General features: G+C 41.3%; 1 protein-coding gene across 1 annotated transcript in view; it reads left to right on the top strand.

The window, feature by feature from the left end:
- The first annotated feature begins 10,145 nt into the window (after positions 1-10,145).
- Positions 10,146-26,230, top strand: part of Thada (THADA armadillo repeat containing) — a 302,624-nt gene continuing 286,539 nt past the window's right edge. Inside the window, exons 1-10 of the mRNA XM_075955218.1 lie at positions 10,146-10,275; positions 12,314-12,413; positions 13,564-13,658; positions 14,567-14,697; positions 18,292-18,440; positions 18,542-18,574; positions 18,805-18,853; positions 22,169-22,356; positions 24,508-24,602; positions 25,666-25,886. Of these exons, the coding sequence (XP_075811333.1) occupies positions 12,338-12,413; positions 13,564-13,658; positions 14,567-14,697; positions 18,292-18,440; positions 18,542-18,574; positions 18,805-18,853; positions 22,169-22,356; positions 24,508-24,602; positions 25,666-25,886 (1,037 nt within the window). The 5' untranslated portion in view covers positions 10,146-10,275; positions 12,314-12,337. The remainder of the gene's footprint in view (positions 10,276-12,313; positions 12,414-13,563; positions 13,659-14,566; positions 14,698-18,291; positions 18,441-18,541; positions 18,575-18,804; positions 18,854-22,168; positions 22,357-24,507; positions 24,603-25,665; positions 25,887-26,230) is intronic.

Below are 26,230 nucleotides of genomic sequence, written 5' to 3'. Positions count from 1 at the left end.
CCTTAATACTTGGACAAACACTTTTCTGACCCGCAGAATGAGACAGTAAGTGGCTCCAGGGTTTGTGTGAGGAAGGAGATGACATCTGTAAGGGGCTTGGGGCGATGCTCACGGTAAATGCTCCATTAGTGCCAGCTGTTACTGTCTTCTACCCCGTCTTTCTTCCCCTGGGCTCTCCTATCTCAGACTCCGCTCACTTGGGCAGATAGAGTCCCACTCAGTCCCAGCTAGACCCAGGCAAAGTGGGCAGGTATCAGCATGAGCTCTCAAACTAGTTTAATAACATTAATGTTGTCGCAGGAACGGTGTCAGGAGCCACTTAGCGTACAGTCCCCACGTGCTCGAAGAGGAGAGGGTTTTTGTAAAATGTTTGAATATAAAGTAAAATGGCCCTACTTTGTAGGCTTTCTTCCGGGGGTGTCTGTCATGCTCAGATGACTCCAAGGACGGCCTTTACTAGGGCCATGAGGGAGGGAAGAAAGGACAGACAAAGAAAAACCAGGATCAGGTGACCTGGACTCCCGGATGGAGAGGCCTCTTCACCTCCGAAGTTCAGTGGGTTTATTACCTATAGCTGAACGGAGCTGTAGTTAGTGCATAGAGCTGACCAAGGAGTCAGGCTTAGCTATTCTCGGTAGGAGCAGTCTTCAGGTTATCAACGTGCAGGGAGAGAAAGCTATGGAGAAGATATTCTGTACACATTATCAGCATCTGTACATGGACCAAAGGAAGGTTTTCCCATCCTCTGAGCCTCATCGTGGGTCAGGGAAATTTGCCATTTCCCCATGGGTCTGAGGTTACTGGACTTAATATGGCCGACTCGAGAACAAAGCACGCTCACTTAGGACTTCATTCAGGGCTTCCAGCTCTCCCCACAAATGCCCTAAGAGGAGGATCGAATCTTGCCTAGCATCATCAAAAAATGTTAATTAACCATGTTAGCAGATTCCTATGGGGCAGAGAGATGGCTCAGCAGTTAGGAGCCCTGGAGGCTTTTCCAGAGGACCTGGGTTCGATTCCCCGTACCCATGTGTTGGCTTACAGCTGTCCATAATTCCAGTTTCAGGGGATTTGGTGCCTTCTTCTCTCCTCCATAGGCACCAGGGACACATGTGGTGTACAGACATACATGGAGGCAAAACACCCACACACATCGGTAAAAAATGTCCCAGAGAGCTGTTTTGTGCTCTCCACCTAGCCCTGCTGGAGTGTAAAGATCTCTGTGCCTTTCACTTACTACCTGTTATTAATTAGTCACTGTACTATTGATGTGGATTTGAGTCCTTCTGGGAATCTCGCGTGACTCTGTTTCATAAATGGAATAGTGTGGACTAGTCTCTCCTAGTGGAAGGACTGAGAATTGTGATTGCAAATGGGTAGGCGATGTTTTCCATGGGTAGAGCTATACATTTTAAATCTGTATGTGTTTCATAACCTTTCTTATCCTTAAGACAATAATACAATCAAAGTAAAAAATAATTTTAAAATTCTTTTTCGGTAATTTGAAGCATTTCAATTAAACTTTATATAAACAGGTCTTACTGGTCAGTGGTGGTGCATTCCTTTAATCCCAACACCTAGATGGTAGAGGCAGGTGGATATCTGTGAGTTTGAGGCCTGGTCTACACAGTGAATTTCAGGTTAACTGGGGTGAGACCTTAAACAAACAAACAAACAGATGAATACATTAATATGCACACACACACACACACACACACACATATATATATATATTTAGTTGCTGTGTATGCTTGTGTGTATTTGTATGCTAAGTGTATGTGGGTGCCTGATGGAGGAAGGTCATTGGTTAAAAAAATAAAGAAACTGCTTGGCCCTGATAGGTAGAAAATTAGGTAGGCGGAGTAAACAGAACAGAATGCTGGGAGGAAGAGGAAGTGAGCTCAGACTCCATAGCTCTCCTCTCTGGGGCAGATGTGAGGAGCTGCTCTCCAGGGCAGACGCAATGAAACTCCGACCCAGGATGGACATAGGCTAGAATCTTCCCGGTAAGCGCACCTTGGGGTGCTACACACATTATTAGAAATGGGCTAGTCCAGGTGCGAGAGTTAGCCGAGAAGAGGATAGACATAATGGGCCAAGCAGTGTTTAAATGAATACAGTTTGTGTGTTGTTATTTCGGGTAAAGCTAGCCGGTGGCGGGAGCTGGGTGGCGGAATGCAACCTGCAGCTCCTACAACAGGTGCCAGAGGAGGCCAGAGGATGTCATAATTTATCTTGTAGGTTACAGAGTTATTGACTAATGTGGGTGCTGGGAACCAAACTCTGGTTCTCGTAAGAGCAGCAAGCTCTCTTAACGGCTGAGCTTCTCTCTAGCACCTGAAGAAAGTCTGAAGAGATCAGTTCATTCAGGCAGGCATGGTGGCGTGTGTCTGTAAATCCTAGTATTTGGGAGGCAGGGACGGGGGGAGCAGGAGTTCAAGACCATCCTCAGTTACATAGTGACCTCAGGGCCAGCCGGGGCTACATAAGACTCTGTGGGGTTTTACTTTTTATTTTAGAAAAGGACAAAGATATATTCTCTAAGTCAGTGTTACAAATTGAAGCTTAAGAAGAGAAATAATTGACTTAAGCTTTTTCTAGTCTGATAAACTGCTGTTCCAAACACATTACTTTCTGAATCTTATTTACAGCCTCCATATTTTATGAACTTGTAAGTGACTTGCATATGTAATCTCCTGTTTGAATAATTTCAGGCTATATTATTTTCAGCTATTTGCTTTATTACTAAGTTTTCTTATAAAGTTTAAATATTTGCTTAAGTAAAAAGTCTAAGTAACTATGTGCATTACTTTAAAAAAATATTTTCCTGCCTTTAATGCCAGCACTTGGGAGGCAGAGGCAGGCGGATCTTTTTGAGTTGGGGGCCAGCCTGGTCTACAAGAGCTAGTTCCAGACCAGGCTTCAAAGCTACAGAGAAATCCTGCAGAAAAACAAACAAAAATTTCTTGAAGAAAATTTATTTTTATAGTGATTTTTCATAATATATATTCTCTCTCTCTCTCTCTCTCTCTCTCTCTCTCTCTCTCTCTCTCTCTCTCTCTTATTTTTCAAGACAGGGGTTCCCTGTTTAGGTCTGGCTGTCCTGGAAGTTGCTCTGTAGACCCGATTGGCCTCAAACTTAGATATTCGCCTGCCTTTGGCTCCCGAGTGAATTAAAGGGAGTGGGCCACCAGGTCAGGCAATGAGTACATTATTTAAACTGAGTTGACATCTTATTCTTACATACTTTCAAGTAGGTTTTATATAATTTACAGTATCAGTGTTGAATTTTACATTATAATGTTATAATGACTGCCTACAGTCTCAATATGTGGGAGGCAGAAGGAGGATTAAGAATTTCAGAGTGGGTTACACAGTGAAGCCTATTTCTAGAAAAAAATATTCCGTTCAAACAACACAGAGCTACACAGCAGTGACAGTGAAGCCACACTATGTTATGATATCACTCTCCTAAAACCCAGTGTTATGGAATGCAGACTCTGAGGAAGGCAAGTGCCATTGTTAGCAGATTAGCCCTGTCTGCTCGGAGGAGTCTGTCACAAGCTGGCTTGTTGACTGCTGATATTCTCAAGGAGGTAGGGCAGCTCACTGGACCCTCATCTCCGAGTCCAGTTCTCCTCCCAGCCATGTGTATGCAATTCTGCCCTAACTGTATGGGTCTTAGAAGATGCTGCACTATGGAGGCTGGGGTAAGCCCCAGAAGGGGGCGCTCTGTCAATGCGGCCATGGAAAAGCCATCAACCATGCTGGGTGCAGACTTCCCAGTGTAGCAGCTCTGGGCTCGTCTGCACTTCAGCAAGTAGCCTCTTACCTGTATTGCCTTACTTAGGGTTTCTATTGCTGTGATAAAACACCATGACCCAAAAAAAAAAAAAAAAAAAAAAGCGCACTAAATGTGTTGCGAGTTATTGGTTCCCAAACTGAACTCGGGTGGAATGGGACTTTCGTTTGTCATTGGGACCTTATGAGGAGGGGTCAGGCAGATGTTATTTACACCTTGTCAGGAAAGGAATTCTCTCACAAGGACCAGTGTCTTCAACTTGAATAGTCATGCTGGCTGAAAGCCTACCTAAAAGGTGGCGATAATTCTGTAGTTTGCTGCCACCTAGTGGTGAAGACTGAGTCGCTGCGTACTAAAACTGGAGGGAACTCTCTGGCCCTGTTTTACCTCAGCAAACATTTGTGGAGCTAGTTATGCTTGGCACTGCTCAGTCGCCAGGGACTTAAATATGGTTTCAGTATTGGGAAAATCCTAACTTAATGGTTCTCAAACTTCCTAATGCTGCGACCTTGTAATACAGCTCCTCGTGTTGGGACCCCTCAACGACAAAAATTATTTCATTGCTACTTTGTAACTGTAGTTTTGCTACAGTTATTAATTGTAATGTAAACATCTGATATGTGACCCCAAAGAGGTCATGACCCACAGGTTGAGATTTATGCCCTGGCAATGCTGAAGCATGCATGGGCAGCCTGTATATGGCGGTTCTGTTGAACTTGTCCATATTGGGTTTATTGGTCTAAGCTGATGAGGATGACTGGCCAGGTCTCTTCCTCAAATCATCACTTAGTTAATGATAATTAATGTACTTCATATGCCACGGGGTATCTGCGGGTGCTTTATAGTACCATGACAGCCAGCTTCATAATATGACCCTCTCCTGATATTGGTCACCTGCTGCTGTGCCTTTATATAGACCTTCCTACACAGAATCTGGGTTGTCTTTTAAACCAATAGGATGCATTCCAAGTGATGGGCTGTGCAAAGGTTACTGAAGCTTCTACCAGGATTTCTCTTGTTCATTCAGAGGAAGGCCAGCCACTGTGTTTTAATATTGGTGTCCTGGGGACAGGCTTGTGTGGTAAGGGAACTGGTCTTCTGTAAGCACCTGTCAGGAAGCAGATCCTTGGAAGCCAACCCTTCAGGAGACTGCAGCCCCAGCCAACATAACTGTAACCTAACGAGAGAGTCCCAGTTCAAAGTACCCAGCCACATTGCTCCTCAATTTCTGACCCACAGAGAAACAATTAAATGTGTGTTTTAAGCATTGATAAGTAACAGAAAAACTTTTTATGACTTTGGGATAAATTTATGTTATAAACATAAAATAACATCCTATATATAGTTTATAGTACTTTAGATTTCATCTTAGATATAAAACTATTCAAAAAGGCTTTACAGAGACCATGCATATACGTTACCTTGCATTGTTGGCACATTATTGTATATTATAATCTGAGGGCGTGGCTAGGGTGGGGACTAGGAAACTGGGAGGTTTCTTATGCTTTCTGTATAAAAAAAGCATTTGTAAGAGATCATTGCCTTTGCCCGGACAGTTGTGCTGCTTCTCGAGGTTGGCTGTACATACCGGCAGCAACTGTGCAAGCAACTGAAGCCTTTTCTTGTGGTCTGTAAAGGCTGGATTTTCATTATTCAAATGTCCTTATGAATGCAGAAAATTAATTGTATCTGAAAACATACTGCTTTTTTTAAAAAAAAACAACACCTCCTTTCTTTAATGAAAGGAAATTTGTTTTCTAGAGATGGAATCTAGGGTCTCATGCATGCTAGAGAGGTACTCTGCGAAGAGCAGAAACCTCCAGGTCTTCTCTTCCTCTCTCTTTTTCTGAGACAGAGTCTTGCTACATAGCTCTGTATAGCCCAGAATAACCTCCTGTGTAGACCAGGCTGGCTTCAGAGACTTGCATCATTTCTCTTGTCTTTGCTTCCCGAGTGCTGGGATTTCAAGCATGTGCCACCTTGCCTGGCAAAGTTATTATTTTATATATTAAAGTATAAATTAAAACAAACTTAAATGACATAGCAGAAATAGGATAAAATCAGAAGTAATCTACATTGTGTATTTTTATTTAATATTATAAATACCCCTAAATACGTTCAAGCCTCAACACTGCAAAGTAAAATGATAAACACTACGCTTATCAGAATTAAGAAAACGAAGTCTCAGAGCTTTTGATTAATATTTCAAGAAGCATTTGTTTTGGTTATGTATGTGCATTACAGGGAGCCCACCAGAGATGACCACTCAAACACTGTTTACAGTCAACTGAAAGTTTTTTCTAGCCATCTGGGACTACACGCAGGCATTCCAGACTGAAGTGCAGCCCGAGTGTCCAGAGCATGGGGTTTTTGAAGGCAAAATCCATGTTTTGGCATCCGCTCAGCAGCTGAAGGGGGCTTTGCTGAGCAGTTCACTGGAGGGTGTTCTGCAGAGGCAGGCAGTTTATCAGAAGCTAAGACAAGCTAGCTAGCGCATCTTTACCCTGGGTTTCTAGAATAGAGCTGATAATTTTCCATGGGATTCTCCATCAAGGAGATCAAATTCTCGATAAGACTGAAATGGCCTCAGCAAGAATACAAGATGAAGGGGTGGGGTGGGATGGGGGTAAGGGGAGATGGGGAGAGAAAAGTGAGAAGGGGAGGATGGGGGGAACTTGGGGAAATGGGATGGTTGGGATAAAGGAAGGGTGGATATGGGAACAGGGAAGTATATATCTTAATAAGGGAGCCATCTTAGGGTTGGCAAGAGACTTGAACCTAGAGGGGCTCCCAGGTGCCCAGGGCGATGTCCCCAGTTAGTTCCTTGGGCAGCTGAGGATAGGGAACCTGAAATGGCCCTATCCTATAGCCATACTGATGAATGTCTTGCATATCACCATAGAACCTTCATCTGGCGATGGATGGAGATAGAGACAGAGACCCACATTGGAACACCGGAATGAGCTCCCAAGGTCCCAATGAGGAGCAGGAGGGAGAACATGAGCAAGGAAGTCAGGACCGTGAGGGGTGCACCCACCTACTGAGACAATGGGGCTGATCTATTGGGAGCTCACCAAGGCCAGCTGGATTGGGACTGAAAAAGCATGGGATAAAACCAGACTCTCTGAACATGGTGGACAATGAGGGCTGATGAGAAGCCAAGGACAATGGCACTGGGTTTTGATCCTACTTCATGTTCCGGCTTTGTGGGAGCCGAGCCAGTTTGGATGCTCACTTTCCTAGACCTGGATGGAGTGGGGAGGACCTTGGACTTTCCACAGGGCAGGGAACCCTGACTGCTCTTCAGACTGGATACGGAGGGGGAGAGGAGTGGGAGGAGGGGGAGGGAAATGGGAGGCTGGGAGGAGGCGGATTTTTTTTATCAATTAAAAAAAAAAGAATACAAGATGGAAGAACCTCAGTACTGTCTTACCATGTCACATTCCGCACTGGCTCTATGGGCATGAGTCATATGTTACGTTCTAGGGGCATAGATGGTCCTAAGGACCAGTAGCTTAATTCAGTTTATTCTTTGTGATGTTGTGAGAATGCAGGGTTCAATCATTAGCCTGATCAGAATAAGAATCAACAGTCCAGCTAATGCTGATAGAAAGGTGGTCAGCCGTGGGAACCAGGTAAGAAAGACTGACACCAATTATCTGATCTGTGTTTCCCTTTATTCCCCCTTTGAGGTTTTCTCTGAGCATGGTTTCCCAGACTGGTTGGCATGGAAACAACAATTTTCTCCTAAGACCATGCAAAGTCTTCAGTTCTGTAGAACTACTTTTGTGAAAGAGTCAACTTGGCTCTCCGCCCTGGAAACAGAATTCTCCAAATGATCTAGGTCTAGGTTGGTCTGGAACTTGAGTTCCTTAAAGTCTTGGTTCCTTGGTTCCCTGTAGGGCCCATGGCAGTTGTACCAGCTATTCCTGCCTCTTCTATGATTGGGAGCAGAACTGGAGCCCAATGAGCTTTGTCTCCTCCTCTCTATTATAGGCCTATCCCTGGGAATAACATAGTGTTCATTATCATAAACATAGCACGGAGGTGTGGCTTTCCAGTGAGCGGGAAGAGACACATTCAGTCAAACTGCTCCCATCTGTGAACAATACATCGTCTGGTGTTACCAAAGGTATATCAATCAAATCAGGTCAGTAACTTCAGGAGAGCCATGCCGGGGATCTGAGGAGTTGTCTGGTAGGAGAGTGGCGGGGACCAAATGCGGGGTTGATCCAGGAGCAGGGCTTGCTATGGGGTCACTTGGGCGTTAGACACCCGTCTCTTGGGTATTCCTCTCAAAAGGGCCTCAACAGAGTGTAGAGTTAGCAGGGACAGTTTGTGTCCTAAAGTTAATCTGTCAGGTTCTCTTACCAGCAAGGTGGTGGCAGTAAGAGCCTTTATAAATGTTGACCATCCAGCTGTGACCAGATCAAGTTTCTTGGACAGATAAGCCACAAATCTTCCCCAGGGCCCCAGGGTTTGTAGGAGGATCCCTGGGACAACGCCTCTGGCTTCACCCATGCACAAGTGGGACAGGTTAGTAATGTTTGGGAAGGCCAGGCTGGGGCAGGCACCAGGGCCTTTTTCATGGCTTTGAAGACCCTCTGCTCAGTCTCAGTCCATTCCAAACACTGGGTACCCCTGGTGTTGGCACAGATGGGGCTTGGCTGCTTCAGCAAACCTCGTTATCCATGGCTTGCAGTATCTAACTGCTCCCAGGAATTCCCATTACTTATTTTGATCCGGGAGCAGAGATCTTCTTCAATTGCTGACTCTGCTGTGTTTGGGGGGGGGGGTTCTCTGCTGCTATCTGCTGTGCTCCAGATTTCTTCTGCTTTTTAATGCTTTAACTGGCAGAGAAAATGAACACAACCCAGACCTGTAGACCATATCATTTCAGGAACCTTAGACTGTATCAGTAATTTATTATTGTTAGGAAATCCCCAGGCACACCAAAAGGGCAGGGCCACTGACTTGGTCCAAAACGACAGTCTTAGCTCACTCAGCTCATGCTGGACTATTGGATTGTTGGCTGACATTTTCAGCATTTCTCAAGAACTTGCAAAACTCTTTGTGTCTGCCAGGATGAGCCTTTTTCCTACTGTTCCTGCCTCTGGCAGAAGAGGCCTCTGGCTCCCTACTGACATGCACATATGATGCATACCAAAGCTAATGCTAGTTCCTTTTCACCTGTACTTGTTATGCATCTCAGAGTCCAGGCTGGCATCCTGGTCCGTTGCACTTCCTCCTCTGCCCTAAACTCTTATGCAGCTTCAGTTCACACACTTCACTATCCATGGCCATGTCTGCTTCCCCCCTCCCCCCCAATCGGGACTCCTCCAGAGCAAACGTCCAGAGGCACCAACTAGCATGAATGCATACATGTAGTACGGCATATTATATGTTAACAGTGAATCAAAGAATTACCATCACCCATTTTAGGTGGGTGACCCCAAAAGCAATGCTAAAATATGCAAATCGGTGGATAATATGCACAAAAACAAACAAGCTATTGTTTAGTGATGCATGTGGCAAAATCATAAAGCAAAACTAAGCACATTAATATAAAATTGAGAAAAAATTTAAAAGCTTAAACATTCCCCTCGGTGAACCTCTTTTTCATTATTCTCCCCTCAACAAGATAGCATCTTGTCTGATTTCTAATCTTGTCCCCTGCCCCAGCTCCTACTGCCGTGATAGGTCTCCAGTTTTTACTCATTTTTTTAGATATTTATTTATTTTTTATGCATACAATATTCGGTGTGTATGCCTGCAGGCCAGAAGAGGGCACCAGACCCCATTACAGATGGTTGTGAGCCACCATGTGGTTGCTGGGAATTGAACTCAGGACCTTTGGAAGAGCAGGCAATGCTCTTAACCTCTGAGCCATCTCTCCAGCCCCTTTTTTACTCATTTTTAAGGACTAGACTGAGTGACAGTTTGTGAGCTGTGTAAAAGATACACTCTAAGGCAGCTTTCAAGGCTCGGATGGTGGAGTTCAAGTCGTTGCTTGTGGCTTCAGTTCACTGCAGGGCTCAACAGTTGTCGCGGGTAGTTTTTGCCCTGTCTCTGGGCACAGTGAGTGTAGAAAGTCTGGATTGAGACAGGAATGTGGTACTGACACCTAGGGGTGTGGAGGCTGCAGCCAGAAGAAGGTAAGGCGTGTGTGGCGAACAGTGGCCCGATCACAGGAACACTGATCCAAAACTCTGCTGTCGCGGTCTATCCGAACCTACTCGCTAACGAACGCCCTCTCTGATGACATCACAGACCTTCCGCACTTCTAATTGGCGGAGCGGCATCCGGCTACTGTCGCGATATTTCATTGCCAGATCCCGGTTTGTTTCCCGGTGCCGCGACCTCCGGTTGTGGATCGCGAACCACGTTACGAGCTCCCGGGACGCCGTAGACTAGACGGGCTTCCGGAACTCGTCCAGAGGCGGCGACTCTTTGCAGACGTCCCAGGGCACGAGGTTTGGCTCGCGAGTGTGCTGCCTGCCAGGCGCGCGGGCGCATGGGACCGACTCAACATAGCGCGGCCGGGCCAGCCTGCAGGGCTTCCTGAGGGTGCCAGCCTGTGGGCGATGGTCGCTTAGGTCTCCATGGAGACAGGCCTTTAACCACTTTTCCGCCTGTCATTCTTCGGACTCCACGTGGGAATCTGAAAGATGTAGATGGGAGGGAAGCAGCAAATGGTACCTACGAGCAGAAAGTCACCAGGCTGCACAGGGGTATTTCCCGCATTGGGGATGCCCAGTTCACCAGAACACACGTTTATCCATAGAACACGCGGAATCACCTACTCTATTTTCTGTGCAGTCCTCAGGACTCCGGGATCAAATACTGCTGCAGACTTGTCATTTACCCAAAATATCTCCAATTTCCTTCCGCAGTACCTTCTCACTTTGTACCCTGGCTGCTCGTTTAGGAAACTTCTTTCTAAATTTAAATAAGAACTTCAAATTCTTCCCTTGTTGTCTGCTAGTAGTGTTCATTCTTAACCTTTTGGTGGACTGCTCACTTTACTGTGTTGACTTTTTGTCCAAATGTACTATGAATTCTTTAATATCAGGATCAGCCTGACATATAGCCGTAGCGTGAACGTTTAGGTCATAGGTGGTCCACCTTTTCGCCATTAAAGGTATTTGCCCCTCCCAGAATGTCTCTAGCAGATGTTCATTCCTTGGTTTTGTCCAACAAATGTTTATAAATGTTTACATGCCTGAATGGTGAAAGAATTGAGAATTAAAACACTGGACTCACCATTAAAACTGCCACTTTCTTGGAGTTTGCTAATAGGGAAAACAGACAATACACAGATGTGCAAGTACATGTAGTTTCAGGTAGTAATAGGTGCTGTAAAAAATGATGGAAGGGGTGTGTATCAGTGATGACATTGTAGGTCAAGTGACAGAAAGCTTCTCAGGTGGTATTCAGTCACACACTTGGATAATAAGAAGTATGTCTTGAGCCGGGTGGTGGTGGCGCACGCCTTTAATCCCAGCACTCGGGAGGCAGAGGCAGGCGGATCTCTGTGAGTTCGAGACCAGCTTGGTCTACAAGAGCTAGTTCCAGGACAGGCTCCAAAGCCACAGAGAAACCCTGTCTCGAAAAACAAAACAAAAACAAACAAACAAAAAAAAAGAAGTATGTCTTGCCTTATACGTGGGACAGCATTAGTGGACAGATCTGGAAAGCTCATGGGTGATTGATAACAAGAGCATCAGGAGTTGTGAGTGCTCTTAAGGTGGCAGAGCATATAGCTTTGAAATGAAAAACGGGAAGCTGGGTTTTCAGGCTTTGAATACCAACACCCAAATTTGGATATTAATAATTAAATTGTATTTAGTGCCATTGGAAACCCTTGAGATTATAAGTAAGTGCGTGTTTAGACTTTGTTAGTGTTTTTAAAAGATTACTTTGATGATTGACAAGAATGAATTCTTCAGAGGTGGTGAGGGTGGGGAGGCAGTTAGTAAGCTGAGTCAGGCCTATAGGTGAAATTATATTGAGTCAGTTTCTGCCTGGGAGAGAATCTGAGGGTAGCCCATTCTTCATTGGACCACAGATGTCTTCTTTGACTTAAGCTGGAATTTGAAGCTTTTGTCAACCTTCTAATCCTTCAGTGGGACAAAAGAAATTTCTCCTTCAAAGCAGCAGCTATTTTAGCACTGCATAGTGAGATTCCTTTTCAAACAACAGCAGTAAAAACACTAAACAAACAAGCACACAGGTTTTTTGTTTTTTTTTTTTGTAAACCAGATATCCTCAGCTCAATGGTTGTCAGCCTGGGGCAGTTGTGCCCTCCGATAGTGGCACTGTTGGAGACATCTGTTGGCTGTCGTAACTTGTTGGAAGTAAGATGCTCCTGGCATCTAATGGGATAGAGCCCGGAAGCTAAGCATCCTAGAGTGCACAGGACAACATCCTCAGCGGTCATGTGGCCTAAATGTCAGTGTTGCAGGAGAAACCCTCCACTGGACTAACATCTTAAACTCTTCTTTCTTTCAGAGACTACTGTTTGTCCTGTCTAAAATGGGTGTGAAGAAGAAAAGAGAAATGCAGGTTGCTGCATTGACTGTCAGTCATCAGGACCTGGAAATTTTGAGATGTAGGTGATTTTTAAGTTTCATTAGTTTAGTGAATGGATTTACAAGTTTACCAGCAGGGTATTTAAATCTCTGGGAACCTCTAGAATATAAGGCTGAAATTCTTTCTGTTTAATTTTTTTCATTTTTTGCATTCAATTTTGGATAAAAAATAGTTTTGTTAAATATTATTTGTGCTTAGACTGAGTTCTGCTTGCTATTTTGGTTTCTGTACTTTTAAAAAAAATGTATGTGTGTATGTGCACCGGGTATGTGTATGCCTGAAGCCCACAGAGATCATAAGAGGGCATCAAATCCCCAGGAACTGTAGTTAGAGAGGGTAGTAAACTGCCATGTGGATGCTGGGAACTGAACCTGGGTTCTCTGGAAACACAGCCAGTGCTCTTAATGGCAGGCCTCTGTATCTATTTTTACTTTATTATTTATTAATCTTTGTGTGTACGCGCACATGCACGAATGTGCACACTCTCACTTGCTGTTTACCTTTTTTTTTTTGCCAATTTGAGCTAGAGTTACCTGGGAAGAGAGAAGTTCCATCAGAAAATATCTCCATCAGGTTAGCCTGTAGGCAAATCGGTGTGTGTGTGTGTGTGTGTGTGTGTGTGTGTGTGAATTTCCTGATTAATGATTCCCAGCCCATTGTAGGCAATATCACCCTTGGACAGGTGGTCTTGGGTTGTATAATAAAAGCAAGCTGAGTAATCTGCATGGAACAACCAGTGAACAGCGTTGCCTCCATGGTCTGTGTTTAGGTTCCTACCTCCAGGTCTCCGCCTTGAGCTCCTGTCCCGACTTCTGCTAGTGATAGACTGTGACCTGGGAGTTGAAAGATAAAATAAACTCTTTCCTCCCCAGGTTGCTTTTGGCCATGGTATTTGTCAGAGCAGTAGAAAGCAAACTAAGACAGCATGTGCATATGTGGACACACACAAGCCCTGACCCAGGTGTAGGGGTCAGAGGACAACTCTGAGGAGTTGGCTCTTCTCCCTCCGCTGCATGGGTTCTGGGGACTCCAACTTAGGGTCAGACTGGGTGGTCAGCCACTCACTGGCCCTGGTTTATATCCTTAGCAGTTTTGTAGCATGTATATAATGAAGGAATAATTAATCCATATGTAGCTACATTATTGAAAGTTTTGTTCCTGTTCCTTAGCTTTTGCTGATGCGGAAGGGGAAAATCTAGCCTCTTTGTTGTTACATTGTGTACAGCTCACTGATGGAGTGTCCCAAATCCATTCTGTTAAACAGGTAAAGTGGAGTTTTTGTTCATGATGTGTCTTAAATATTATGCTATTATGGATTTTAAAAATTAACTGACAGTTTTTGGCTTTAGTTATTTAATGCCAATTTATCACCAAATGATAGTTTTTCCTTTTTCTGTTCATTGTGTAATGTGTGAGCAGCAATAGAAATAGTAAATAAGCTTCCACCATCATTGTGATTATAAGTAGATAGGAGATAATTGTGTGCAGTTTGTTAAAATTTTTATTTCTTTGGTTTTCCTGAGACAGGGTTTCACTGTGTAGCCCTGGCTGTCCTGGAACTCACTCTGTAGACCAGACTGGCCTCAAACTCTCAGAAGTCTGCCTGCCTCTGTTCCCAAGTGCTGGAATTAAAAGTGTGTGCCACCACTACCTGGCAATTTTTTTTTTAAATTACTATTAATTTTGAATCTTTAATTTCGGCAGACACATTTGAAAGTTAATTTAAAATATAGATTGTTCTTATTTGTATTTCAGCATTTAGATTTTTCACACATACACACTTTGAAATCAGTTAAATATATTACTCACTGTATTGCCCTGGGGCATGTGGGGGGGGCAGCCCGTATATGGTGGCTCTGTTGAACTTGTCCATATTGGGTTTCATGGTCTAAGTTGATGAGGACTACTGACCAGCAGAATCAGTCAGAGAATGTAGCTCCATTGGTAGAGTGCTTGCCCCGATTTGCTCCTCAGCACCGCATAAATCAGACATGGTGGCACATGCCTGTAGTCTCAACTCTCAAGAGGTAGATGTGGGAGTATCAAAAGTTCAAAGTCACTCTCCTTTTTCCTTTCAAAGAAAAGGAAGATGACTTAAAAGAATATTTGTAATCATCTTAGTTTGATGTATTTGATATTAGAATTACTTTGATTTTTTTTTTTAAATTACAGATTGTGCCTTTTCTGGAGAAGGTAGATAAAAATGGTGTGTGTGATCCTGCTATTCAAAGTTGTTTGGATATTTTAGCAGGCATTTATTTTTCCTTGACTCTGAAGAATCCCTTGAAGAAAGTTTTGATAAGGTAAGGAAAAGAAAAGAGTATAAGTTGAGTGCTACAAGAAATAGCCAGGAACTGGAGGTAATACTTCAGTAGTAGTGCTTACCTACCTAGTCAGGTGAAACCTGGCTTCCATCCCCAGCACTTAAAGAAAGAAAGAGAAAAAAAAAGCAAAGTGAACACTGTTTTGGTAAAATTAAACTAAAGTATATTACTACAAATTTCTTTTTTTTTTCTTTTTTGTAAAAGATTTATTTATTATGTATATAGTGTTCTGTCTGTATGTATGCATGCAGGCCAGAAGATGGCACCAGATCTTATTACAGATGGTTGCAAACCATCATGTGGTTGCTGGGAATTGAACTTAGGACCTTTGGAAGAGCAGGCAATGCTCTTAACCTCTGAGCCATCTCTCCAGCCCCCTACAAGTTTCGTTTATACTCTCTATGTATCTGTCTGAGGTTTTTAGAAAGCAAAAAGCCTTAGGTTATAGGATTAAAAAAAAACAAGTGCACATTTTTTCTTTGGGCCCCAGCTCACTGGTTTCTGGGTCAGTTCTTTTACATGGATGCTTAAATCTATCATCTTGCTTTTTTTTCCCTGTCCCCATCTTTCTAACAGATAGTACAGGATTATATGCTTCATATAAAGTTAAGTAATACAGAAGTCTAAAAAATTAAGTGAAGCTTGAATTCTGCCATTTCTGCCTTGTTTCATTAGGAAAGGGTTGTCACTTTAACTTTGGATTTTGGTTTTTGAAACCTTTTCTTTGGGTTTAACATGTATACTATGTTTTGGTTTTAATATTTTTACGCAAATGGGATTATATTCTACACAATACTCTGTAGTTAATTTGTTTATTAAAGAATATCTTGGAAGGTTAGTGACATGGCTCTGGGGGCCAGGGTAATTCTCATCAAGCCTGATAGCCTGAGTTTTATCTTTGCCTCTACGTGGTAGAAAGAGAACCAACTCTTACAAGTTTGATGTCCATATGTGTGCTGGGGTACCCATGTGTAAGCAAACAAACAAGCAAATAGAACATCTTAGGGAAATTTCTATATCAAAATAGCCCTTTTAAAATGTGTTCATTTATTTTTGTTTTGTGAGTGTTTTGTTTGCATTTATGACTGTGTATGTACTCCATATCACGATACATATTATTTGGTTTATTTAATCTCCTTGCCACTTATGAATATCCGATGTTGTAGGCTTCATTGTTTCAGCGATGCTGCAGTGGTATTTTTTGTAATACACAGAATGTGTGTGATTGCAAGAATTACTAGAGTGGGATTTCTAGACCAAAAGGCCTATTTTGTAGATGTTGTTGACTGTTTTTCTCCTAAGCTATTTATTTACGCTTCTCCAGCTGTGAATGACACTACTTATTTCATTGTGTCTCTCCAGCACTGGATAATACCAGTTTTTACATTTTTAAAATGTAAAGATGAGAAATTCTATTTTATTATCATTTGTTTATCCCAGACTATTAATATTGAACTTTCCTTGTTGCTGGGTTTTGACCCCATGAGGCTCCTGTATGTTAAGCAGATACCCTCCCATTGAACCACATTGCCAACTCATGGTTGAACATTTTTGCAATGTGTGGAGTTTGATTACCTTTTAAATTACTATATATCTTTTTATTGTTTTATAATCTTTTCTTGATTTGTAAGTGCTTTATATAGATTATGTGCCAAATATATTCCTTTATTTTTCATTTTCTGCATCATATATTGTCTTTGTAAAAATCAAAAGACCTTGATCTTAGTAATTCTTTTCCTTATATAGATTTCTAAACTTTTTGCCATGCCTATTTATGTTTTCTCTAATTCAAGATTGTTTATTTATCTGTCTTACTTTTTTTGTTCAGTTTTTAAATCCATCTACAATCAAGTTTTGAGTATTGGGTGAGGTAGGGATCTAGTTTCACCTAGGATCTCTGTTATCCCCAGATGGCTCATGCATTTCCCTTCATATTTAGAATACTCCTTATCATTATGTATTTTTATATAAACTAGGTTTGATCATTTTACACTTGTGTGTATTTGTTATACCAATACCACTCTTCTTTTACTATTTTAATAATATGATTCAAATACAGAATAAGCTACCTTTCTACTAAATTTTCTTTTTCAGAATATTACAGTTTTTAGATTCTTTCTTCTAGAAAGTAGTGAACTTTTCAAATTAAAAAATGTATGTTTTGATTGATTATAGTAAGGACATTTTTGTTAAGACTTACTGTGTTTCAAGCACATTTCTAGAAATTGAGGTTAGAATGAATGTAACAGCTTATACTCGTGGAGTCTTAGATGCTAAGGGAAACAGGACAGCCAGCACCATGGACAGGATAGCAGACGGCTCAAGAGCCGTGGAGAAAGAGTGGAGAAAGGAGCACTGGCACGACCGTGCTTACTGTGTGGTTGGTCACGTCTCGCCTCTTCCTTCACTTACAGTATGTGATATCTGAGATTGACCTACAAGATTTGCGATGATAATTATTTGGTATTTGAAGGAAATGTGTTTTAGATGGAGGAAATAAGTGAAAAGATTTTGAAAAGCTCTCAGAACAAAGAAAAGTCATATAGTCAGAGCTAAGTGATCAAAGATTGAGATGAAGTCAGAGAGCTAATGGTGAGGGAGAGAGGCAGGTTTTGAAACGCCTTGTAGTTTACTGTGAGCTATGCTTATTAGTGCCGCTGTTTGTGGAACTTGTTAGAGGATCACAGGTCAGTTCTTTACGTCTCTGCATTCTGCATTTGGCAAACTCAGGTCATGTACTGAACATGTACAAACTTGTTTTCCTTATTATCGTCCCTTAAACCACAGAGAAACAACTGTTAATATAGCATCCACATTGCATTGTACATTGCAAAAAAGTTAGAGGTGGTTTAAAGTATGTGGGAGAATATGCTCTGTATGTTATACAGGAGGTCGACTATCCCCCAGTTTTTTTACCTGGTTGGTTCTGAAACCATTCTCATAGTAAATTGGTGACTACATGGTACTTTAGTACTATTGTGTAAGCTGAGACTGAATATTCATTTCCTGGTCACCCAGACCCGAATAATCACACAGAAACTATATTAATTGCAAAACTGTTTGGCCAATAGCTCAGATGTATTTCTAGCTAGCTCTTATAACTTAATTTAACCCATTTCTATTACTCTACATATCGCCTTGAGTCTGTGGCTTACCGGTAAGGTTCTGGCATCTTACTCCTTTGGCAGCTTACGTGGCATCTCCTTCACTCCATCTACTCTTTCTCTATATCTCTGTTCGAATTTCTCACCTGGCTTTACTCTGCTAAGCCAATAGCTGAAACAGCTTTATTCATCAACCAATAAAAGCAATACATATACAGAAGGACTTCCCACATCACTATTGCTCTGGCTACTCTGTTGAGAGAAGTCTGGGGGATCAGAAACAGCAAAATGGAACCAGGGAGACAGATGAGAAATGGTAGATAGGGAATTTTGGTGATGGCAGTATAAGGTTATAATTTCAGTGCTGTATTTTGAAGGTATGGTTCAGTGTTTAACATTTGTATATTTCTTCTCCCTCCATACTTAAGCCAGTGATACAAGCTTTTCATTCTTCGCTTCTTTTTTACAGCTCACTGAATGGCCTACCTAAGTTTTTTCTGACTGAGGCTATACACAGTTTTACTTCTCACCTTCAAGAAGAATTAAATACTGCTGACTTATATTCTTATAGAAAAGTAATCGACAATATATCTTCCTGCATGGAGAACTTTAACTTGGGTAAGCCAGTACTTTTCCTGGCTAATGTCTGTCATTACATCACTTTTTAAAATGTTCATTTTGGCAAAAATTCCTTAGCATTGTTATTTTCCTACCTGCAGGTAGAGCAAGTGTTGTCAGTCTACTTGAAAATGGTAAGTCTTGATATTTTCTTTTGCTCTGAGGGGTGACAGTTTCTGGAGTGGTTTTGAAGCTGACTACTTCCCATTTCTTGGGAGAATTAGAGTATCTCACATAACTAAAGTACACCATGCTACTTTGAAGTTTCTGCTTCTCAATGACGTTTGAAAATGTTCCTGTACTGAAGCTGGAACCCAGTTTGGACTTCTGGTTTGTCATTATATTCTTTTTTTTTTTTCTTCAGTGCTTCATTTTCTGCACAAGAGTTTAATTGAAATCCTGGAAGAAAACAGGCAAGTGCTGTATGTCTGCGTGCTTGTGCATATGTGTGTGCACTTTGGGGCTTGTCTCGTACAGAGGAAACTTTCTTAATGGTCTCAGAATGTGCTGTTTCCGACATTGAGCATTTAGCATGATTATTTAAATTTTTTTTAGAATTGATGTGTGTAATTTTTAATTGATTTTTTTGAGACAGGGACTTACTTCATAAACCAGGCTAACCTCAAACTTGTAATCTTCCTGCTGTAGCCTCTCAGGTGCTGAGATTACATGTATGTATCACCATGCTCAAATAATAATTTTTAAAAGATCATTATTATGAGAACTATTGAGAAAGAAAAAAGTTGTTTCCTCTATCCTTGAGTGTTTGATATTTTCATGGGTGAAATTTTTTTCTTATTATCTTTCTGAAGATATTACTAATAGTTACCTTTGTTTTTTTTTTTTTTTAAGTTTTCTTCGATTTACATAGTATCTGTCTTTTCTCAGTTTCTTTTTTCCTCCTGTTTGCTGTGTTTGTTGACTGTATTTTTGGCAATAAACCTTCCTCAGAAGTCTAGTGATATTGGCTGGTCAAATATTCAGGAAAAGGTTATTAAACATTATGTGAATCTGTGCACATTGGTGGGGTTGGCTGCAGGTTTGGTCTGTTTCTTGGGGAATCCTTTAAGCCGTGCTCTTGCTCCTTGGGGAGTAGATTTATAGTAGCATCAACATCTAGACTTTGCTTTACTATTCTTACTGCTGAGTGGCCGTATAAAGCTGAGATCTTGGGTTTTACAGCCACCGGGCACATGTTTACCTATTTCTCCTTTCTGCAATACAGCATAGCTACCTTATCTATTTGCACTGTTTTCCTGACAGATACTGGCCAGTTGTTACAGTTTGTTTCTTACCACGTAGCTCAGACTGCGCTTAAACTGAAATTCTCCTGGCCACTAATCCCAGCTGACATGCCTTGCTTTACATTCTGCACAGGTGAACTAGCTGTCCGCTGTCTTAGAGGTTTGCTTTAGAGTGCTTATTCTTTCTAAGACGTGTAGTCTCTTTGCCTGTTTTCTGCCCTGCATTTACGTCCACATCAAAGCCAGCACTAAAGTGCCCATGGTCTCCAGGTTCCTCTCTGATTTAGTGTCTGTCTTTCCTCATTCTAAGTCAGTTACTGGTAGTTATGTGCTTGACAGCTTCTAAAATACTGCCATTATCACCTTGTTCCTTATGTATCTGTTTATGCCTTTTTATATTTTAAATCATGGCTGCTAGTTTAGGAAAGTTCTGGAATGGAGTAGAAGTATTAACTGTATGCCCACTTTAACCTGTGGTTCTCTCCTTTAAGAGGAGCTCCTTTGTCTCCTTTTTAGACTTCTCGGCTCATCTCACGGACCAGGGTCCATTCCTCCATTTTTATTTCTTCTTACTATTTCTTTGTTGTCAGTCACTGTCTATATTATATTTAGGATTTTCACTTAGCTCTTCTTCCTTAGTAGATTCATATAGTCAGTTGGTTCCCAGATACTTTGACTTGACAATTTTATAGGTGCTTCAAGTTCAGTGTATGCAAAAGAAAATTCACTGTCTTAAAAAGATGCAAACCCTGGTCACTTCCATTCTACTTTCTGTCTTTGAGTTTGCTCATCTTTGATACTTCATATGAATGGAATCATGTGATATATGCATATTCTTTATATATATTTGTACATGCATGTAGATTCATTGTTTATATATATTTGTGGTGACAGAAATACAGTTTCATTCTACAGCCCAGATAGGCAATGAGTTCTTGATTTTCCTGCTTTAGTCTCCTGAGTGCTGAGATTACAGGCATATATCATCATGTCCAGCCTGACGATATTTTATCCTTTTATATCACACTTACTTCATTTGGAATGTTTTTAGGATCTCTCATGTAGTAATGTATATCAGAATTTTAATTTTTTTATAGTCAAATATTCCACTGTGTATATAGGGCACATTTTGTCTATTTGTTGACCTTTTTTTTTTTTTGGCTCTTTCTACCCTTTGGCTGCTCTATAATGCTGCTGTAAGTATTGGTATACACAAGAGCCTGTTTTAGTTTCTGTTTTCTTTTCTTCCTCCCCCCTCATTTGTTTGTTTTTTTGAATAAGGTCTTGCTCTGTGGCCTCAGTTGGCTAGAATCTCAGCTGTAGCTTAGACTGGTCTCAGAGTTATATTGAGCAGCTCTTCTGCTTCAGCCTCCCAGGTACCTCACACACTTGTCTCTGCTTTTATTTATTGGAGATATATACCTAAGAATGGGCTAGCTGGGTCCTATGCTAATTTTGTTTGTTTTGAGGAAGTTACAGTTTTCCCTGGTTTGAATTTTAATAGGATTTTCTGTTTTCCCCTTTTGAAAATAGAGAAGAATGAGGCTGAAGGTGGGAGAATGGGAGAGCAGGTGAAAGCTATTGTAACCCAAAAGAGGCATGAGGACGGATGGCTCAGGTTAGACAGTGGCTGTGGTCATGGTTTGGGTCCAGATACATTTTGGAAACAGAACCAAGATTTCCTTGCAGATGGGATAGAGAAGACAGGAGGCCAGCATGATTACCATGGCTTTAGAAATAGAGATCCCAGGAGGTAGCGCAGCTTTGGAGTCAGAGAAAATCTAGGACAGCATGTTAATTCACCTATCTTGAGATACCTATTAGATAACCAAATGAAGATTGTGAGTAGGAAGTTAGAAATACAAGTTTGTAATGGAAGAGATCTGGGCAATAGTTAACGTATAGAATATAATTTAAAGTATCAAGGGAGAGAATTAGATGAGAATAGAGAACTATGTGGGACTGAATCTTGGGGAGCTTTGACATAGAGTAGGATGGGCAGGGAATGTCTCAATGTCAGAGGATCTATTTAGTGCACCTGAAGCTTTGGGTTGGACCTTCACACCAGAGAGAAGGGGCGGGGCATGAGAGGGAAGAGTGAACTAGTTAGATGGGTAAATAGATTAGGGTGAAGAGAACAATCTAGTCATGTCTGAGGAGAAAATCTAGGACAGCATGTTGAAGGCAGGTGGAAAAGTATGCCTATATTGAGTGTTTGTGCCTGTAAATTGTCTCATTTTTTCTTTTTAAAAATTTCTTATCTTTGCCCTAAAATAGGGAGTAAGGTTAATCTTGCTGAGAAAGAGGAGCCTATTGCTGTAAGAGTATTTAGGAGTTTACAATTAGTGTCTATGTAACTGGAATGCTTATCCCAAATTGATTTTGGCCCTTGGTTGCAGGAATGTGCTAGTTTTGGAGAGGATAGAAGTGGTGACATTTGTATTTGAGTTTCCTTTTGAAATCCTTTTTTTTTCTTCTTTGTAGAAAATTTTCTGGAAATCATATTGTTCAAACACAGTTAATGAATGACTTGTTGGTGGGTATTAGAGTTTCAATGACATTAGTACAGAAAGTACAAAGTCTGCAGAGTGATCTTGGGAATGATTCTGCCTCTCCCATCTGGCAAACTATGTGTGGCTTGCTGAGCGTTTTCACCAAGTTTTTAAATGATGGTAAGTGTGACAGTGTACAAAATGATGGGCGTAACTGCATGCCAGAAGCTTTTCCTATATTTGTAATTGAGATGTGGGACTTTAACCTATGGGGAAATGACCTGAACTACATGATTTTAATGGTTTTGTTTGTTTGTTTGTTTGCTTGCTTTTTGTTTTTCACATGTATGAGTTCAGCAAGGGAGGTTGAACTTTTCCCAGTTTGCATGTGTTTATATATGTGAGCATGTTTATTGTGAACAAAGGAGAAATACCAATGCTCTCATTGTTGGAAAGCCACAGATGTTAAGTTATCCTGAACCTTGCCAGCTCAGTTGGCAGAGCCTGAGACTCTTAATTTCAGGGTTGTGTGTTCCAGCCCCACATTGGTCGTCAGAATGTAGCATAATTCAGAAGGTCCATGAGAGCCTATAATAAAGGCTAACAGATGTTTATTGGGGAACACTCACAATAAGAAAGCCGCTGCATTCCTCTGCTCTGTGGACGCTGGGAGCTGCAAACCCAACTTTTATCACCAGCCATACGAAAGGGAAAAAGGGATGAGCGTGCTTGATGTCTGAGCTCTAGTACCTCAGACCACGCCCTAATGGGCTGGTATCCAAAAGGCTATTTGAATGAATTCCCACAACACCACCACAGACTTTAAGTTATAGAAGAAAATTCTCCAGAAGTAGTTACCAAAGTTAAGAAAGGCTTAGAAAGATGAGTTGAATTCTTAGTGGTATTATATTCAAATAATGACAATAGTTGTTTATAAACCTAATTCCTCCCTATATCTCTTCTATCCATGAGAACTTTACCACTAAGAAGCTAAACAGAAGAAAATAAATTTCTCCTCATGAGAGTATTTCCATTATTAAATTTAAATGCAGTAACATGGTAGACTGTTGAGTCATCTCTCCAGGCTGAGACACAAGTTTAATGAGACATTACTTTCTGAAAAGTTGATGGCACTCCATCAGCGCCATTCGTAGATAATTCAAAGCTTGTTGTGTTAGTAAAGTGTTTAGCTGCGAGTAACAAAAATTGATCCCGAAGTTTAGAGGCAGATGACCCAGAATTGCTGCCACCCATGTCAGAGGCAGCTCTGCGTTTCTGCTGGGGCATTTTTATCATGTTGCTGCCTGCCCGTGGTCCTGCTGCCTCCTGTTTGGCATCTGTCTGCTGTAGCTGCAGGCATCACGTGTTTGTTCAAGGCAAGAAGGGCCTTGCATCTCTTTCTTTATCTGTATGTCTGAGTGCTCTGCATGTGTCCCTGAATGGCAGAAGAGGGCATCTGATACTATTATAGACGGTTGTGAGCCACTATGTGGTTGCTGGAAATTGAACTCAGGACCTCTAAAAGAGCAGCCAGTGCTCTTAACCACCGAGCCATCTTCCTATCCCCAGGGTCTTGCATCATAATCAGAAAACTAATAGATCCAAAGGACTTCTTCCTGTAGCTCATTGGCTTGAACCCCTGCAGTGGCTGTCTTTAGTTTCAAGGAGTATTGTGGAAGCAAGAATCCTGCTTTTTGCTAAGCATATGGCTACCCAAAGTCAGTTTTGTTCCCAGAGAGGAAGGAAAGAGTGGATATTTAATAGTTAAGGTGTTTGTCATACTTCTTAGTCTGAGCTGAGTAATTCACATTACTGGAGACTGATGTATATGCAAATGAAGAGAGGGTAGCGAATTAAAATTGTGTGATCACTAAGTACTGTGTCAGAAGGGTTTCTGGTTGACATTGATGTAGATTTTTTCATACAGACCTTCAGAACGCTTTCAGGAAAATTGTCCATGGAGTGGGAATTCAGGCATCAGTGTTGGGGAGGGCAGGGGCCACTGTTACTTGTTCTAGTAGCTTGGATGTCGAGGATGAGTGTAAGATGTTGGACAAGAGAGGAAGGAAGCTCATTCACTAAATATGTGCTGGGCTTAACTTCCTTTTCTTCATTCTCATTTAAACTTTATGACAACTTGTCTGGTAGGAGTTATTTTTTTCTTTGAAACGAAAGCTGAGTTCCCGGGAAGTTAAGTAACCTGTCTGGATCTAGTTACCTGGGAAATGGTTGAGTGGAACTCTGAGTCTGTCTGACCCAGAGCACTCGCTCTTTCTGCTGCACCAGATTGCCCATGCTTTGCTACATGATGGTTGCTTCTTCCTCCCATAGACGACCTGCTGCAGACTATTCAGAGCACATCGGGATTAGCTGTTATTCTTTTTGTGAAGACCATGCTCCATCCATCTGAAAAGCTTCCTGAGCTGGTGAGCGCTTCTCCTTTTTAGAAATTCCCTTCAATGAGAATTAGATAGACATCAGTTTGTTTTAATTTAAATATTTTATTTGTTACTATTTTACAGTTATTTGTTTGTGATGTGTGTCTAGGCACACATGTCACAGTGTATGTGTAGTGGTCAGTTGACAACTTATGGTAGGTGATTCTCCCTTTTTTGTCACTTGGATCCTGGGGATCAAACTGAGGTTCTTAGACTTGACATGTTTCTACTCACTAAGCCATTTCACTATCCCTCGGTTTCTAAAATGTATTAGCTAAATTTTTAAAAGTTTATGTGGCATAGTTGGAATTTTTCCAATGGCTCTTTTCTCTTATAATGATAATTCTGAATATGCAAATGAAGTGGTGGCAGGATGATGACAGAGTAATAACAGCTATCTGTAAATCAGTTTTGCAGAGATAATTACTATTAGCATTTTGTTGACTTTCCTCCTTTCTTGTAGGGCCGACTTTTTGGTTCTGTGTGTCTGTGGTAAGAGATATTTATAACATCACAGTTATGCAGTGACTAGTGTTTAAATACATGGCAATAATTTTCCGATAGTCTTTTTTTTTATTAAGAATAGACTTTATAATATACTTAATCATACTTTATCATGTAATATAAGAGGCATGTTTGGGTCAATTTTTAGTGAATTTGGTCCCTAAGGAAAGTGTCTTTGTATTGTCTGCTAGCATTCTTCCCTCCTCTCAGTATATTATCTAGAAACTCAGTTCATCTAATTAAACATCTCTGTATTCTGAGATCACGCAAAATAATTATTATTGTATACAACTGATTTTTTTTCCAGAACTCCCCTAAAAGCATCCTTTTGTTCATCTGCAGGTGTTGACCTTTATGCTCCACCAGTACTTTCATCTCAGCAGACAGATTTATGTGCTTAGGTTTAATTTTTCTTTCTTTTAAAGTTAGTGTAATAATTTTAATGTTTGTGGCTGTTTCATCATTACTTTTCCTAGAATATTTTGGCAAAGAGATTTGTAGGTTGGCATTTGAGAGACTTATATATTATTGCCTCTGTTGTTTCTAGATCAGCAGCCTGCTTCTGCAGTCAGTTGACCCTACCAGCATCCCTGAGTGGTTCATGAACAGCTGCAGGAGCCTTTGCTGTGCCGACGTGCCGGCGTCAACTCTCTTATTCCTGTGTCAGGGAACACTTGCTATGTTGGACTGGCAGGATGGGAGCATGGGCCCAAGTGGGGAGGCTTTGCTCTTGGATACTGTGCGTGTTTTGTTTTCCTTGAGTTCACAGTGAGTTTTTGTTTTGTTATCTCATATTTTGTTTGTTTATAAGACATTTGAAGGATACAACTAACAGGATACAACTAACCCAGCAAACTCAGTTCAGTTAAATGTGGAAGGATGAATTCTAAATTAAAATTGATGAGCGAGAATAGAATAGATATGAAATGAGAACGACAGTCATAGGGATTATTCCTATAGGCTATCCTACTGAACATTTCTAATGCTTGCTTTTTTGTTTGTTGTTTTGAGTTATTCTTATGTTACTTTGAACTTACTTTGTGGCCAAGGCTGGTTTTGAACCCCTGATCTTCCTGCCTCTCCTTCCATAGCAAGTATACACTACTACACCC

The sequence above is a fragment of the Microtus pennsylvanicus genome, chromosome 21 (assembly GCF_037038515.1).
Source record: "Microtus pennsylvanicus isolate mMicPen1 chromosome 21, mMicPen1.hap1, whole genome shotgun sequence".
Classification (NCBI taxonomy): Eukaryota; Metazoa; Chordata; class Mammalia; order Rodentia; family Cricetidae; genus Microtus; species Microtus pennsylvanicus.
The sequence above is the reverse complement of the archived record's forward strand: the minus strand, read 5'-3'. Positions and strand labels throughout refer to the sequence as shown.